At 34.1% G+C, this 17,978-nt stretch overlaps 1 protein-coding gene across 13 annotated transcripts in view; it reads left to right on the plus strand.

Annotated features, from left to right (window-relative positions):
• LOC126851232 (EGFR adapter protein-like) overlaps positions 1 to 17,978 on the plus strand; it is an 87,618-nt gene that overhangs the window by 51,689 nt on the left and 17,951 nt on the right. For 8 of the 13 annotated variants that reach the window (XM_050594960.1, XM_050594961.1, XM_050594962.1 and 5 more), the window contains 2 exons: positions 11,165 to 11,239; positions 17,573 to 17,719. In XM_050594960.1, coding sequence (XP_050450917.1) covers positions 11,165 to 11,239; positions 17,573 to 17,719 — 222 coding nt within the window. Of the gene's footprint in view, positions 1 to 10,551; positions 10,781 to 11,164; positions 11,240 to 16,564; positions 16,640 to 17,572; positions 17,720 to 17,978 lie in introns of those variants that run through there. The other 5 variants (XM_050594968.1, XM_050594969.1, XM_050594966.1 and 2 more) reach the window with 3 other exon arrangements.

Genomic DNA, 17,978 nt, shown 5'->3' on the forward strand with positions numbered 1-17,978 from the left:
TTGAGTAACCCAATTAAAAATGAAAGAACTCGCACGCTTGCCGAACACTCGACCGCGCGAACGTTTCGCAATTCGTTAGTACGACTGTTGTCTGCTCTCTTTCAAAGCGAGCACGCAATGTGGTATCCGATGAAAATTAATTTACCTCTTGCTCATATTTTATTGAGATAAATGATTCGGTTATGATCTTTACACGCGCATTGACCTAACATTAAAGTTGTCGAAGGAGATAAATTAAAATTTTTATCGTACAAGTTTACCAATATCTTTCGAAAGTTATTGTTAATTAATTTGTTACAAAATAAATAGAATAATAAAGTTCCCCAAACTTACAACTTTATAAATTCACTTAAATTTTAATAAAATATTGAAACTATATTGATTAATTCAGAAATATTAATTGTTTTATATTGCTTCAATGCATAGCATTGAATGTAATTAAATGCTTCAAACATTGTGCGTTAATTCATTTCTGATGAAACCGTTCATGTACTCGCATTTATCGGGCATAATAAAAATTAATTAGTCGGCTTTCTTTGTGATATTATTTTCGCCATTATTTTCGAGCACAAAAGCAGCGGGATAATTTTAGTTGATGAAATTTACGTGATATTGGCATTACGCCGTGAAATACTTCGTTACTTGAAGAGACTTCAGCGATGTTCAGCCGCATAAGTTTAATGCGTAAGTTATATCGTTGTATTAATTTAATTTTGCTGATATGAAACGAGTCACATGATAGAGGAATCGCGGTTGAATTGTATTTACAATATAATTAATAAAGTTTTTAATAATTAGCAAAATATTAATTATTCAACATTAAACTTATTAACAAAAGTATGAAGTTTTATAACGCGAAATTTTAATCCCATTCACGTATCTTTGCACGTATTATTAAAAGTGATACTGGAGTGTATTTTAAAGTTTCAAGTTTTCAAGTATTTAGCAATTATATGTGCAGTATATCATCTGTAGGAGATTCAATTTTGAGGAGAGGTTTACGAGGAAACTTCACTTTTACAGCTACTTATAATGCTATAGAATATTGTTTGGTCGTAAATCTTCTTGCGTTCATTCAATTCATCCGTAAAATCTGTTAAACTCGAACATTATTAGGAAAAAAAGATATATATATATATATATAACTTAAATACTATACACATAAGAGCTACTAAAAAGAAACTTAAAAAACTAATGCTGTGTCAATATTTCAAACAATTAATATGAATGATTTGATCATAAAGATATAAAATCTGCAATTTAAGAATACATTATGTGATTTTATGATATTGATATTGTGAAAAGTGTTTCGGGCGAAATCACAAGCTAATTTTAACACCGTTTTTTTCGAGGATTGCAAAATTTCTTTTTTCTTTTTTTTTTTTATACACGTGACTCTTTGTGCACTTGCTCTTCCATTTGAGCGGGTTGCACTGATTGGTTTCGTAACCATCGGCCTGTGAAACAAATATATCGCATCATAGTTAAAAAAAAAATAAAACTGCTTTGTCAAAACGACAAACGCACTTCAAACTTTCGACAGCGAATGCATTCAATTTTGCAATCACGCCATATCGCGCCCCTGGAGAATTGTCACAACTCAAAAAGTCACAACTTCCGCAGAGGAAAATTTTGAAGATTTGAAACGATGTAGAAGAGACATTATTTATTACAAAATTAAAAATACATTTAAATAGTTAATAATTCTTAACATTTTGCATTATATTTTATATTTTGCATATATATCGACATATTCGTGTAAATTTTACAAACTTAATTTGCATAAATAAAATAATTACTTTTTGCGATTTTTGGCCCAACTGCCAAAAATATCCTGCATAAATATACTGCACACATTTAATATATTTCGAAAACTGAACAGTAAAAGAGCTAACTGAAACAGGAAGAAGAGAGAGGGAACGAGCTTAAGCAACGCGCTTCTGGTTTTGATAGGTCGTCTGTACGTGACGTTTCGATAAACAGTCACAGCTTATATAGGTTCCCTATGTGCGCTGTTTTCCACGCGCGTGGATCACGAAGCGAAAGCCGTCGGTTCATGTCATGAGTTGAACGCGCTTCGCTACAGAGCGATTTCATTATGCATCGCTTCAGATTTAGAACAAAACGATTTCATTAATCCAACGAACCACGCATTTGCTAATTAAGGTTGAAGATACGTAATACATACAGGACGTTTCTCTCTTTGCAAATCTAACTTTGTATGCTCGAACTTTGATCTAGTATGTGAAAGCCTCTAAAACAAAACAGATCGCTAAGGAAAACTCTTAAGAAATGGCGTAAATTATTTTGTTATTGTTTAATAAAGTTTGAATGAAATATTAAATTCTAACAATTCTGCAAACACATGCGCACATTAATTATTAACGTTCCAATCAACATTTCTATCCAACGAGTACGCTGGTAGCAGTCACTGGTAACGACGCGTTGATGAAAACGATACGTTGATTGACAGAGCGCATTAACGCAAATTAAAGGATTACGATGACAATCTGATGGACAATTTGATTGAACTGACTGTTTGATATAGAATTGCGTTCGTACAAAAATTACAGAGAAGTAAAAATTTTGAAAATGACAGCGTCATATTGTCGGCAATATCCAATTGTGCTTGGAACTATTGTTCGCCATCGGCTTAAGAAAAGAATAATTCCCTGGAATTATCTGCTTTCTCTTTCGAGATTTTATCAAGATTTAAATTAAGATCGCAATATATATATATAAGAAAAATAAAGGTAGAAAAAAATCGGATTCTTGAAAAAACAGACTCGTCGGTTGATATCCCACGCCGTGATATGAGCCACAGGTGTAATCTTCGAAGAAGCTTCATTGGTACACACACAGCAAGAAAAAGAGAACATGTCGCATCTCAGAGAAGGATGCTGAGAACGGAGCTATCTCCGACGACGACCACGACGATCACGATGACGACGACGACAGCGAAGGGTAGGCCAATCTAATCTGGCCACAGGCGACGGAAGAAGATACCGGCCACTCTACCCTCTGTCCTCCATTCGAGTCGATCACTCACTTCATCATCCCTCTCCGTTTTATTATTCGCCATACCACAGTACAGTCACTTTGCTTTCCACGCATGGAGATCGGCCATCATGCCGAGGACCGTTGCTGTTCATTCTTTTTCTCCCCCTCTTCCCCGGCCGCCATGGTTCGTCTCGACGTAATTTTCTTAAGAAATTTTTGCTCTTGATTAACATCATGGTCTGGTTTTATATGTACGATGGTTTTGAAAAAAAACATGCACTCGTCAGTCTGTAAATGTGGAAATGAAAACTTGTAACCGTAACAAGTAAAATTCTTTTCGACAATTAATTTAATCTCGTTTCTCAACAGAGTAAATGTAGTCTATCTAATAATCCATTTAGAGAAAAAAGAGAGAAAGAAAAAAAAAGAAAAGACAAAAAAAATTGTTACACACACACACACATATAAATAAATGTATAAAAATTAAAATTTATAATATTTGCGCAGGTCGTAACGTAATTAAAATATGAAACAAAAATTTTTTTATAAATTTTATAAAAAAATAAAAACTTTTTTTTTTTCAAGTAACTTTGCTCTAGACAAATTTTAATATGAATTTCCACGAACACCCATTTGTTATGATCTCACATGACGTGACGGGTTTTCTTCAAATATTTGATTTGTGGAGCAATAAACTATGAATCACAAAACGCGGTCTCACACTATTAGACGAAGTTTCAGAGGGACAAGATCGCGAAATAGAGTGGCCCAGGGGAGCACTCGTGTCGACTAAATGGAGAACATCCTGCAGATTATCGAAGATATACGGGTCCTATAATGCTCTACACTTAGTCAATGGAGTAATCAAGCGAGAATTCTGATTCAGATCGTGATTTATAGATGCATTAATAAACTCGCTGTTTATTACGAACTGATAAATTGTTTTATTGATTTTTGTTTTTCCCGAGAATTTTCTATAGTGTTGAGCGTTAATAAAATATGAATAATGAAAAAGAGAAAACGATGTGCCAGATGAAAGAGAGAGAAAAATAATATTAATTTTTAAATGCACGTGGAAATTAGCTAATATATTTTTAGATAAGATAATAAGATAAATTATCTTTAAGTTTCTTTTTTTTCTTGCACACCAAGCATTTATTTTTTTCCGATATAGATCGGAAAGAACAAAAGCATTAATATTTTCGATCATAGTCATTTGTCATGTTGAATCTCTTCCATTGCTATTTAACCGGGACATCGAGTGCTTTATGGTCACTTGGTGGGTTCATGTAGGTACATAAATCAAGCTTGCTTGACGAAACTCCATCTGGAAAAAAGATGCGCGAGCTTCTGGGATTTTTACATTGTCGCCGAGTGACAAATAACGCGTATGGACCGTCGTCCATTCTGGAAAACGAGGGTGTGTCTTGTAACAAGCATAAGAAAAAAAGTAGGATAGGTGGATTGACGGTAGGTGAGGTGAGTTATTTTCCGGCCTCTGTGGAGTTCGAGTCGCACGATGAATCGCGCGTTGAAAGCGGAGATCCTCCATCATTGTACTTCGACAAAGGGGATCATAAATCTAAGGGGGTGCGGCCATCAGCCGCGCGACGAAGTTTCCGCGAAGATAATCAACCCCAATAAGCTGAGAGATGTTAATGACAATATTACTAATCGCGGCTATAAAACATTCCAAAACTATAATGATTCTGTCTTAGGTATATATTATAAGTAGTCAAGCGTTATTTGAATATTGCACAAATTCTATGTTTAATTATAATCGTTTTAATAAACTTAAAAATACTAAATTAAATGAATACTTGATTTCCTCTTTTAATAATTAAATCTCTTTATTGCATTTTATTTATTTGAAATTATTATTCGATGAATTACTACCAATTTTTGTTTAAAATAACATTAAAATAACAAAACAAATAACAAACCTAAATCTGGATAAATGAGCGAACGAATATCCTATTCTGGATATAACAACTGAAAATGTGCATACTTTAAACTTACATATAAAAGCAGATCGTATGCGAAAGAATATGTTGCAGTTTACCCGGATTTCGCTGACAAATTACCGCAAAGAGCATATCTTTCATTATTGTGTTTCGGCTCGAATGGATCATAAATCAAAGGATGTATTCAACCCCTTTCCGACGGGAATTCCTTTCGGTGTTTGCCTTCACCGGCACGTATGTAATGTACCGGCGTAACTAGTCTCTCTTTACCAAGTTTTAATAGCCATTGCATCACCATACACGAACACGGATGGTTCATGAGTAAATATCAGTTACAGCACAGTACATTTGCAGCGATTAATGATATTTTGTAGCTAATTTTATAATAATTTATTTCTCTGAACACATCATCACTTGCTTTACTTTATTTAAAATAAAGTATAATATAAGTAAATAATTTATAATTAAATGTAATTAAATAACTATTTAAAATTATACAATTATATAAAACTATCAAATAAATGTTTTTTATATCTTCGTGCTTCAAATAATTGCTAAAGCAAATTGTTCAATAGAAAATTACTTAATGGGAAAGTTGTGTATATTAATAAACGCATCTCCATTTACCATTTTACAGCATTAACATCTTTATCACAGCATTATATTAAAAATCTTATTCCGTATATGAAAGCAAAATTTTATAGATTTAAATGTGATTATTTGAATTGTTTTTCCACAATCTTTACGAGCAGATTCATTTTGAATTAAATATTTGAAAAAAATCTTTAAATGATCGTTCCACCGCCACGTTGTCTTCTCGAGACAGGTTCATTCCTTTTTATCCGTTCTCATGAAATTTCCGAAGCTTCCGTGAAGAGTAAGGTACATTAAAGCGAACCTTCGCCTTCTCGTCTGTTAATTGACTATAAACGTTTGGTATTGTTTCCCCGGAAATTCGCCCGTGAAGAGAGATTCAATGTATCCTCGGACCGACCCGGGGCCGGCTCAATGAAAGGCAGGAAAACTGGAGAGGGGTGAGATAAAAATCCTATCCCCTTCAATGCCCTCCTGTCTGCCTCTCTGTCTTTTCTAACGAGCACGGAATACCCGTCAATGGCAACGAGTGGCTGTTTGCAGAATCAGCTTATTTCTTCGGCTTCCTATTATGAATATTTGTGACTCTTCCATCCTGCACCTCTTCTCCCCCTCCCCCCCCCCTCCTCTCCTCTCAGTCGTCTCCGTTTAGATTCTTTCCATTGGTTTCTCCTCGTTTGCTGCCCGCCGTTGGCAGAGAGTTAAAGCATATTAGACCAGCTCTTGACTCGCCGGCTCCATTGCAAATGGAGTAGAATTCGTCGTGCCCTCTCGACTGCTGGAGGATACTGGTCAGTCCTTGAAAAACTCCTCAAAGCTTTCTCCAAATATCACGGTTACCCGTTAGTTACCTCTTAGCGGCACAAACTGTCGAATGGTGAACGCGAGAATTCTCTTATGGGAAAACGCAAATTACAGTGTAGCTCGTGAATCGAACGGCCATGCGACAATCGGGATCAATGTTGGAAACATTCTCGAGGAAATGAAAGCGATTATTTCTCCTCCGAAGATAAGTGCGACTGCAGGGATACGCATTTCCGTAATCCATATTTATGAGGACGCCATCGCACGCGGGATAAAGATTAATGGAGAGAAGAATTAACGCGTGCGCGCGTGTACGCGCGATGCAAAGTTTCGTGTCTGAGTTAACGACGTCTCGTAAATAATAACATCAACGCGACGTTCCAATAATACGAATGCAATCGACCGACCAGGTTTTCTTTTACTTGTTTCCCCGCTTTTCGCTTCATGTTTTCTCTTTCCATTCTTCTTATATGATTTTGTAACGCACTGTCTCTCGCTGTTAATCGTTCATCACTGGTAACAATGCTCTTCATTCTTCGTATTACTTGGAATGAAATTGCATTCATTATGTCAATTGCTCTGTCATTCGATGAAGAACTTCCGTTCTGAGAGGTCACTCTTTTTCTTGATTTTTCGCCGAATAACCATTATCGTCTCGCGTCGCGACGAGTATAAAAAAAATGTCAGCACATAAATACTGTTTAATATTCTTTGCGCTTATTATTGTAATACTAACGTAGTTTTTATAAAATAGCAATTCATGTATATATGTATAATAATAGATTAAATTTTTTTGATAGAGAAAATATTAAGCGCATCAAATATATCTATTATCGTCTAATATAATATTATTAAGTGATAACGCGAAACTTTACAAAAGTATTAATACTAGATAATATTCTAACGCAAAATTTTATCTAACGGAAGACGTTCGTCTTTTGGCGGATTACGTGAAGACTGAAATTCAATCTTCAATGACAGCTCGGATGATTGATGTTTGCGAGGCAGAGGTGATCCAGAGCGTCTTTGTCGATGGATCGAGCAAACGAATTTGCGTAGCTACGGCCGCAAAATCCACCTCGCGGATGCTGTTTCTCAGAAACAAAGTGGTAGCAGTGCCGCCCACGCCCCAGGGGCCAGACAGATTACGTTGACGACCGATTGGAACTGGATGATCCGCTAAAAAAAGCCCACCTTCTGTAAAGAACCACTCCCGCCTATCGCGTCTGCCTGCCACCATTACTTTGAAGTCATATCGGAATCTTCCGACTTGGTTGCCTTCTCGACGGATAACGATCGATTGGTTTTTGATGATCAGTAACGCCAGTTTCAGTGCCAAAAGTGTTTCTCGGCAGTAAATCTCTACTGCTAAGTACGTAATAAATATAACTAGAATGAAAATATAATATAGAGATATAGAATCTCGTATAATGAAGACATAGAGCGTAATGACAGATAAGTAAATGACAGATAATAAATGAGTAATATGACGAATGAAAAAAGCGAAAAGGCGAAAAATATCATCTCCGCGGTTACAAAAAAAAAAAAAAAATGCTGTGCTCTAGGTATATCGACATTGCCTTTAGGATAGATTGAAGATTATATTAGTGGAGGATGGAAATATTTTTCTTCCTAGGTAATTAGGAATGCGGGAAGAGATATGAACGCAACGGAAGGAAGAGGAAGAGGAGCTTGTCACGGAAATATTCAGACCGATTTCTTTAATAATACGCTGGAAGATATGCCAAGCCAGTGCACTCTCTCTTGGATGTTTTCTTTCGTTATTTCTTGCTTCTATCTATTTTATTTAAGCATATTTTAATTACAATCTCATTAACCATTCTTGTCGTAAAAAAAAATTTCTTTTCACTTCAACTATGTTACAGACATTTTACATAACGATCGCGAAATTGCCGATTATCTCCATAAACTTTTATCGCGAGATGTGCATGTAAAGAGAAGAGAAGCAGAGAAAGTTTTTTTTTAATAACTTACTATTTATTTTAATTTCTCTTAAATCTCATTTTGTGAAGAGCGATTTAATTTTTTGACATTAATAATCGTGAGACCAGAATGTCGTTGTCACGTGTTGATGTTGTTTTTGTCGTCATCATCATGTATCTGCGTCGCTAAAGCGTAATTAGCACGCAAGGATTACGCCGATAGCAACTTGTGATAAAGATAATCGAATAACGGCCCGCAAATTACTTTCCACGTCCGGAAGCAACGTTGATAATTAAATAATAATCTTATGTCGGACGTAATTTGATTGCTTGGAGGATAAACGGGTATCAGATGAGAATCAGAAAGACAAGAACGACAAAATGGAAACAATTCTAATCAATAATAATAAAATAACTCAAAAATAGAGATAATTATTAGGAAAAGTCAGTTATTATTACTTAGAGCTACTAACAAATTAAAAGCACGGGTAGTGTATGATTAATACAGCTGAAGGTTTAAAAGATGCTTAAAAAAAGTTTTAAAATGTGAGCAACTTGATTATGCCCCTCGTTCTCTAGCCGATAAATAAATTTTGCATGCGAACTTTGCGTGTCGGTCGAATCGTTCGGTGCAACCACCGTGTCGGTGCGTAACGGCGGATGTATGGCGACGGGGGTTGAATTTGGGACCTTGGCGGACCGAAGGTTGGTCGATGAGTCTTCCACCACGCCTTTTCCGCGTATTCGTAATCACGTCTGGCGGTTTCCTTAAACAAACCGTAAATTTGCCTCGCTCAAATTTCGGGAGATAACATTTCAGCAAGGCTGATAATGACAACATCATCCTCCGTGGATATTGTCCATATTATAAATATAAAGTATTAAATAGGCATTACAAAATAGGACAGTCGCGTAAATATTAAAAAAAGAATTATATATTTAATTTTTTTTTTTAATTTTTTATTTAAATAACCAGTATTTTTTTTTTTTAATTGACACGCCATGTATGTCGAAAATATTACATTTGAATGTACTTATTCTCCAGTTTATGTGAAATAAAGCACAGGTCTCTTTATGTTTAATTTATAAGCCAGTATTGTAATTGAGCAAATATTTTGTAATATTTATGTGTATTGTTTTTACATTCCTTGACATGTCATTACAATTTATTTTGTGAGCAAAAAGAAATAAAAGGATATCCTTTTGACGACAAGGAAAACTGTGACATTTTGTATTCATCTCGTAGTAATGCCACTTTGGTTTCTTATTTCTTTATTTCTTGATGATGACAGCAACGATGTAGAGAAAGAGAAGAAAAAGTGTAATAAAGAGAAAAACTTCTACACACCATGAATGGTACATCTGTAGTCTCTTGATGGTTATCGAATGGAAAGACGAACGTCGTTCGAGCAAGTCGTTTGAGCAGCTGGCTGGTTCGAACGAATCGATCGTTTTTATACGCCACGCAGAACGCTACTTTTGAATTACTGTTTGACGTGCAAATATTTTATTTTTGTATATTGCAAAGTTTGATTTCTAACATGTTAATTCGCTTGCGTTTTTTTCCTAAATATATGTGAAATTTAAAAGGTATTAACGAATATAAAAAATTCAATTTTACTGTAATATATATTTTAGCCAAAATAAAAGCTTATAATAACTTTATCAAAAATTATTATAATAAAAATAAAAATTATACCTGTTTATTTTTTTAATTATACAATTAATTAAAATAAAACCAATTTTAATTAAAAGTACACAAAAACAGTTGGCGAAAAGGACTTTTCTTACTGTAAGGCATTCTTATAATAAGGAGACATAATTATTGTCGTTCCTTGAGAAACGAGGGCTCTTAGACTGCTTGAAGCTACGCGTAGTACATTAAATTAAGTCCTCGACGTCGTTTGCTTCCTTAAAGTCGTCGTATTGAAATATCTTATTATGAACATTCGCAAACAAGAATTTGCAGACATTAAAATATAATATCAATGTTAAAAACATTCAAAGATATTATCTATTTACTTTATGTTGTTGATTTATGATTACCGATTTAATGTGATTTTAAGATTTTAAGATTAAAAATATAGTCCTTTACGATACAGTCTATATAATTATAAAAGTTACGGGAATATCGAGATATTTTTACGGATTATTCCTGTAAAGAGAAGATTGTGCCAGCATCCTTTATCGAACACCGCCCTATGCGTTACCGTAATTATACCGGAGATCCCCTTTTGTGGCTCCAGCAACATCAACCTTGGCTTTTCAAGACAATGAACCGTGTCTCCGACCAGAAACAGGGAACATTCTTGCGTAAAGTCCGCATCACTCTGAGAGAGAGAGAGAGAGAGAGAGAATCACATCGCGTAGCTTGCCAACTTTTCAATTTCGAAATTGGACGTCCGCTTCAAAGTTGCAGGAGGCTCGAGGTTTCTAATGGAGAACTCGAATGAAAAGGATGCTGGCCCATTCTAAGTACGTGGCCTAAATTGTAAATATATTATCGCACTTTACTGCGTATTTTCGTTTATGTGTATAGAAAAGAGAGCGTTCGGTTTGGCGCCTGTTGCAACATCGCATACATGATGAAGACTTTTAGGCAAATAATTTTTTTTTTTTTAACTTTAAGTATAATTTAACTAAATTATCAAAAGTATATTTTAATCAAATAGAATTTTATTGGATACAGCATGTATATGCTTTGAATTATGCATTCGAAAATATACATATAATATTTAATATTTGCAATTTTATCAGTGTCGAATTTTTATCGAAACAGTGAACAGATAATATTACTATTCGATAAATGAACTTTTTATTTAGTTACCATATGCATGACTTCTGATCTGTTTGTTTCAGTACAGCGATCGATTCACGCCTATTCTCCTGATAGTCTCGCTCGCGGGGATTAAAGTATGCAGTCCAGATGGAAAAGTGAGTATTAAAGATGCGCATGTATATTTGCATGTACATGCACATTACTTTTGCAAAAAAGGTACTTCGCGTTTGTACGTGGCTGTTGTTATCGAAAAACCGGCTCGTCGTCGCCCACGGCATTTTCCATGATGGAGCTTCATTTCTTGAAGCTCGGCGCGAAAAGTTTGCTTCTTCTAGTAGTAGGCACGACTGCACTCTATTGCACACTTTATCGCCTTACTTTCAGACACTGAAACAAAAATAAAGTAACATAAGAAGTAACTGCATTATTATTATTGTTGTTTTTAAACATTCTTAATTTTTAATATTTTTTATTGTGATTCTTAAATGTTAAGAAAGATAATGCTGTTACGAAAAACGTATTATAATTCACAATTAACTCGGAAGCGAGAAAAATGAGAGGAAAATTATTTACAATCTGCATCGCGTCTCAAACATGATATTTAAAAACATATAGAAATCCTCATAAGGATTCTCTCGTTAAAATGAGTTAAAAGAGCTAGCGACAAAAAGGTAACACACAAGGGTGAGCTTCCATGACAAGATGGCATGACGGAAGTTGAATCGCAATGTGAGAAGCCTAATTTTCCGCGTTCTTGAACGCCAAGTTCGATAATCCTCGTGATACTTTGTAAGATCTTCCTTTCAAGTCGACCTTGGGGCGCTAATCTTTTAATGCTAAAGCCAACGAACCCCCTATGTCTTTTCAAGCGAATCACTCGTTATATTTTTGAAGTCTTTATGTGAACTTATACGTGTAAATATATTCAAAAATAAAATAGTAATGTTTGATATATGATAAAATAAAATAATTAAAATGCGAAAAAATTTGAAAAGAGAAAGAGAATCATTAAAATCACGCAAGAGTATATCGATTATTTATATTACTATTAATTTTCAATCTGCGCAGTATATAACATAAATATAGAAAAAGAAATATAGAAAAATTATTATAAATTCAAATTTATTATTTTATAGACATTTTGCTCTAATACGAAAATTAATACAAAAATATCTGGACTTTCTCTTTGAATGCAGGTAGATATAAAACGTGCCGCGAGGAAAAAGGGGGGTGAAACGAGAGTAATCTCGCTCTGCTGTTCGTCTTTTATTATTTTCCGGACTTTAATTGGGGGCCCGTAATCCTTATCGCATCCCTGCCAGTAATATTTCGAAGTCGGCTCGGCATGCACCCCGACCACCCGCGCGATCCATACTTGCCGTGTTCACGAACTGTACAGAACATATCGATCCTTCGAATTAGTGTTTTATTTCGACGGCTTCTCTTCTAAGCTCCCGCTTTAATTTTCTACCTGAAAAAATCCTTACTTCCTCCTCCCTCAATCTTCGGTAAGCGCCTCTTAAAAAAGCGCCTCATGGAATGCTTATCGTGGGGAATGAAGAACAAAACATTCTCTCTTTTTCTCCAATAAATATCATTTGATTATATTATTACAATAATTATTATTATTGACAATATTTTTAATTAATGGTTTTTATATACCTATATTTATAAATTATCTGGAAATGAAAATTTGAAAAATCTGATGAAGTTATGTAATAATAACGAAGTAGTATGTTTAGATAAGTCAAGTAAGACTCCATTCGATAAAAATAGTAGTGGTCACGAGTAGTAAAAAATTAGATTAACTGGAGTGTTTTAATCATGTAAATTATGCAGCTTATCCTGTTTTTCTCTACCGAAAATTTATCTATGACGACGTGTATTTTACGTCAAGCATATCTCTTCACGCTCGAACTCTTGTTACGCAAAGTCGCGATTATCCTAAATCGTTCATGCACCACGAGAAGTTTGTTGATGGACGCGCGATCGTGCGTATAATTCGCTAGAAAAATCGACAGCCTGCGAAAAACACCCTCACTCTTCTTTAACGCGCGACAATGAGAAAATAAGAGGCACGTTACTTTGGTGCTCATTGATTTATGGGGGCGGGGGCTAAGATATCAATGAAACGCATGCAAGAGGGATGCGGTGATTGTTGAATAAACGTACGATGACGAGTGATGCCAATTTTGAAAGACAAGGAGAGAAAGTAACTGCTGGTAGAGTCGTCACGATCGCGCGAGGGGTATATTTACCCCCCTATCTGGATTTATTCGTGCATACATGAAACAGCACTCCGCGATGATACGCGTCTCTTCCGCATCTCTCACCCACCCACACCAAACAGTGTCCATTGCAACGTTTCATTGGTGCCACCGAGAAGGGCTGCTTCTAACGATTCTCCATTGCTTTAGCCCCATTAAAGCCTTTGCCTCGTGAAGCGTTAAAAAATTTCTATGATCCCTCCAGATGTGTACACGGAAGTATACGCTTCCACGATTTTACGACATTCAAGCGGCTTAGCCCAAAACTTGCACTTTATACCCTAAGCGAACTGATTATTCCGCTTTTGCTTTGCGATATATCGCCTAGATTAATGGTATTTTTAGTGTATTTAATTCTCTACAATGAGAGAATTATTTCAAAAACATAGCGTCCAATGATCAATCGTTTTCAGCAAGTTTCACTTGCATATTTCCGAAAGGATCTTTAAAGTAAATATGCACATACAATATGACTGTATTTTCTTAACGTAGTTTGCGGACCGTTATCGCGGAATAAAATCTCTATGTTTGATGCTGGTAAGATAAACTAGAGAATAAATCGAATCGGTTGCGGAAACTCACGTATGGAAGATCAATGACGAGCGACTCGTGTAATTTTTGAACACGTACATTTGCCGCGATCACAGGATATGTTTATCTTTTACCTGCGGATTTACTCGCGCATACACGAAACAGCACTCACGCTACAGCGCGAATCTCTTTTGCATATTCGCCTGCCTTTCCCTTCACCATCAATAGCATCTATACAGAATACCTTTCCTCGATATTTATCAACATTTGTCACAAAACCTGTGTCACATTGCTTACATACAAATACGAGCAATTTTCAAGTTTCAGCTAAAACAATAAAAATGACGAGAAAAAAATATAATTTTAATTGTTTTAATTTTTTAACACAAAATAAAATTAATATACAAAGCAGTATCAATTTATCCATTATTAAAGAAAATTACATATAATCGCACGCGCTCACATGCAATCTTGGGTCGTATTTAGAAAAAAAGCCTGAAGTAACGTTCGGAAATCGTAGACTATAAAATTTTTTACTGCAACCAAGAGCTTAACCTAACCCTGTCTTAAAATTTTTATCCAAGCCGAACTCAAAATCAAACTCTTAAAACATTTATAAGTTACCCATCTGCGCTACAGATACGACTGAAAAATATATTTAGCACCGTCTGTGGCAAGCATTGTTACTATTTATGAGTGTGAATATATGTTTGCACAGGTGAACCATAATTTAACATCAGCTTATACATCGAATTATGTAAAAAGTATAACTCCGCAATAAACAATTAAAATAAATTATTGATGAAAGTTTATAAAAAAATGAATTGTATTTTTATTTATAGGATTATCATATTAGACAATAGAAAAAAGAAATTTCTACGACATTTATTTGATATTAATATAAATAAATCTTGGTTTATAATAAACAGATAATTCTCTTGGTACATGAGATACTTTTACGTTTGCAAGCAGATTCTGATTTGCTGAAAATCTTCAATTGAATATTCTTGAAATAGGATAATGGGATAATAATTGCGTAGTAAAGGTTCAAATAATCGATACAAATGATATAACAATATATTGCAAAAGCGCAAAAGTGAATAAGATATGAATGTAAGATATAAAGACGATTGGTTGGGCAAACAAGAATAATAACGTTTGTCAGTGTCTCTCAGACTAGAATGTGACAAGCTCGACAAAATCCTCTCTAGAATGTCGTTTGTCGTACTAAGAACAGCGATTGGTATCGTGCATAGTTGCTTCGAGATAGTTGGTCCACTTTTGTGCTACGAAACGATCCTCGACCAACAGTAACAACTTTACTGCGCAACTATGCCCGAGTGAACCGGCTTAGTCGGTACAACTTCGCGTCACGTACTTCAATCGAATTTTTAACAAATTGAATTTTCCAAACACATACCTAAGTCGGCTACAATTTTATGCGGTCAATTTGTCATCAAGTACGATAATTATATGTACGATAATTTTATTTTAATATGTAATTTTTATATTACAGTTATTATATTGCAAACATAATTTTTCACTGCGCTAATGAAAGAATAAGAAGGCCAATTCAAGCAATATTTCCAAATTATCCAAGAGGCGTAAGTAAAAGCAGTCTTTTGCTGATCCAAATCATTTATATCTTTCTCACGTAGAACTTTACTACTTCGAGTAAATGCAGGCATTATGAAAAATTCAGTATGAAGCTTGATAGAATCGCGAAGTATCCATACCAGAAAAATTTGCTCCTACGGAACGATCATCTTTTCAATCACCAATCTACTCTGTCCGCATGCTCTACCATGCTCACTGCTGCGAGAGATGAATTTAAGTGAGTACATCATCTTGGAAGCTTAAAGATAAAATCGTGTTTTTCTTTAAGATTGAGAATTTGAGTGCAATAACAGAGCTTAAGTAAAAAATGTTAATGTTTGAAAAAATAAGTTTGGAATTTTAAAGATGAAAAATTTTAGCAAAGATCTGTATGAGATACAAAAATAATTTTAATCTTATATTATCACGAATATGTGTATGTAAAAAAAATTTTATTTTATACTTTTTTTAATGCGCTTAACAACTCAAGTGGGAAAAAGTTACAAGCCGCAATGCAGAGCTTCTCTCACACATCAAAGGAACTTTACAATTAACGTTTATAGTACAATATGCACAAGTATAGCGTCACGATACAAAGGAAAAATATTAATAAAATATGCGAATCAAGATTATAAATATACACGCTCAACGTAATAATTACGTAAAATGACACAAAGTGTTGTTTCGAGGATATAAACTTCTTGAAATATTAACCAAATATCTTGAAAAACTTTCTTAGAAATGAGAAAGAAAAAATCTCTTATTGAACGCGTTTTATTTATATTAACTCTATCAAATTTAAAGACAGCATTAAAAATTTAACAGAATAAGAACAACGTCTGAGTTTAATGAATTATGACAATAATATATATTATTTTGCATAAACTACTACTATAGTTAATTATTTAAAAAATTTATACATTAAAACAATACATTAAAATTAATAAATTCATATCTTTAATTTCTTCAATATATTGTTTCGGTGACATTTTGTTTTTAAAATTGAAAAAAAAAAATAAATTTATTCTTTTAAGATTTCTACGCAAGTCTTTCTGAAACTACGATCGAAGTCAATCAAGACAAACTCAAAAAAAGATCAAATTTGCGTCAGAGCTCATAGAGATCGCATCACGAATCTCGCGAATGAAGCCTGTTGCGTCGGTAAGTCATTAAAAGTTTCAGAACGTAACAGCTAAAGACATCGCAAGTTTTTCGAGTGATCAGTAATTGACAACTCTTCGTTCTTTTTAACTTTTATCACGTTAATGGAATCATCATATAACGACGCAGCAACTCGAGATACTGAATTAATTGTCTGGTGCTTTTTTTCAATTATTGTTTGAGAGCTCTGTAAATATTAAGAGTGCCATTAATTAGTCTAACTTTAAGTTTTATCTAACATAGTTATTGTTTTTTAGAAAATTAAACTACAAAACTTTAAATAAAATAACAAATTAAAAACAACAATAAAAAATCATTAAATTTCTGTATATATTTTATTAGATATTATTCTAATGACCATGTGTCACTTTAATATATGTAATCTTATGCTAAAAAATATTTTTATATTACAGCTATTTTATTATTTATTTTGTATTATTTAATTTTCCCTATTTGTATTATTTAATTTTCTCATCCTCAATTTTCTTATTTGATAGTTGCTGTGATAAGTGATATTTATGATATCCTGCTTATGTATAATCAAGATGCTTTCTTGCACAGGTTTCAAGACAAAATTTAATGTAACACGTTTCACGGCGAAATTGATTCAGACGATTAAATCATTCAACAGGATAAGAGCAATAATGAGACGCTCGTAAATCATTTTTGTTTGCGTTCAACATGAAGCTCGTTCTCGAAAATATGTTACTTCAGAAATTGTTCTGAAGTAATCTATGTTAGAGTTGTTAAAATAAATTATTTTTTATTTTTGCGCTAACATGCATTATAATTAAAATTATGAACTCCAACTATCAAATATTATAATATACTAAAACGTCAAATATTAATTGAATTACATCTATATATATATAGATTGCCTCTTTAAATGTTTCGAGGCACAACTCAAAACTATCTTTTTTCTTTTTGTTGCAGTGCGTGCAAATGGCGCACGCGTTAAGACGCATCTCTTATGCGACTTGTGAGCCGCAGCACGCCCAATTCAGCTTTCTGGCACGAGAGCCCAGAGCGCACTTTAGTCTACAGTACTGCCATTCCTTCATCACCGAGTCTGCAGAACAGGTGAGCAGTCAACCTGTATACATTATACATAACATTACTATCACATGTCAACATCAAATGTTCTTATATAAAATTTCAAATATAGCAAGACACAGTGACCGTCACAGAACTCGATTGACATTTAAAATTCATATAAAAATATTTTACATTATTTGACGTTGACACGATGATAATGTTACATATAATGTCCATCTAACTTTAGATCTAACTTTCTCTTTGCCACTTCTTTCTTTTACAATGTATAAAATATGATACCGGA

The sequence above is a fragment of the Cataglyphis hispanica genome, chromosome 7, assembly GCF_021464435.1.
Source record: "Cataglyphis hispanica isolate Lineage 1 chromosome 7, ULB_Chis1_1.0, whole genome shotgun sequence".
Lineage (NCBI taxonomy): Eukaryota > Metazoa > Arthropoda > Insecta > Hymenoptera > Formicidae > Cataglyphis > Cataglyphis hispanica.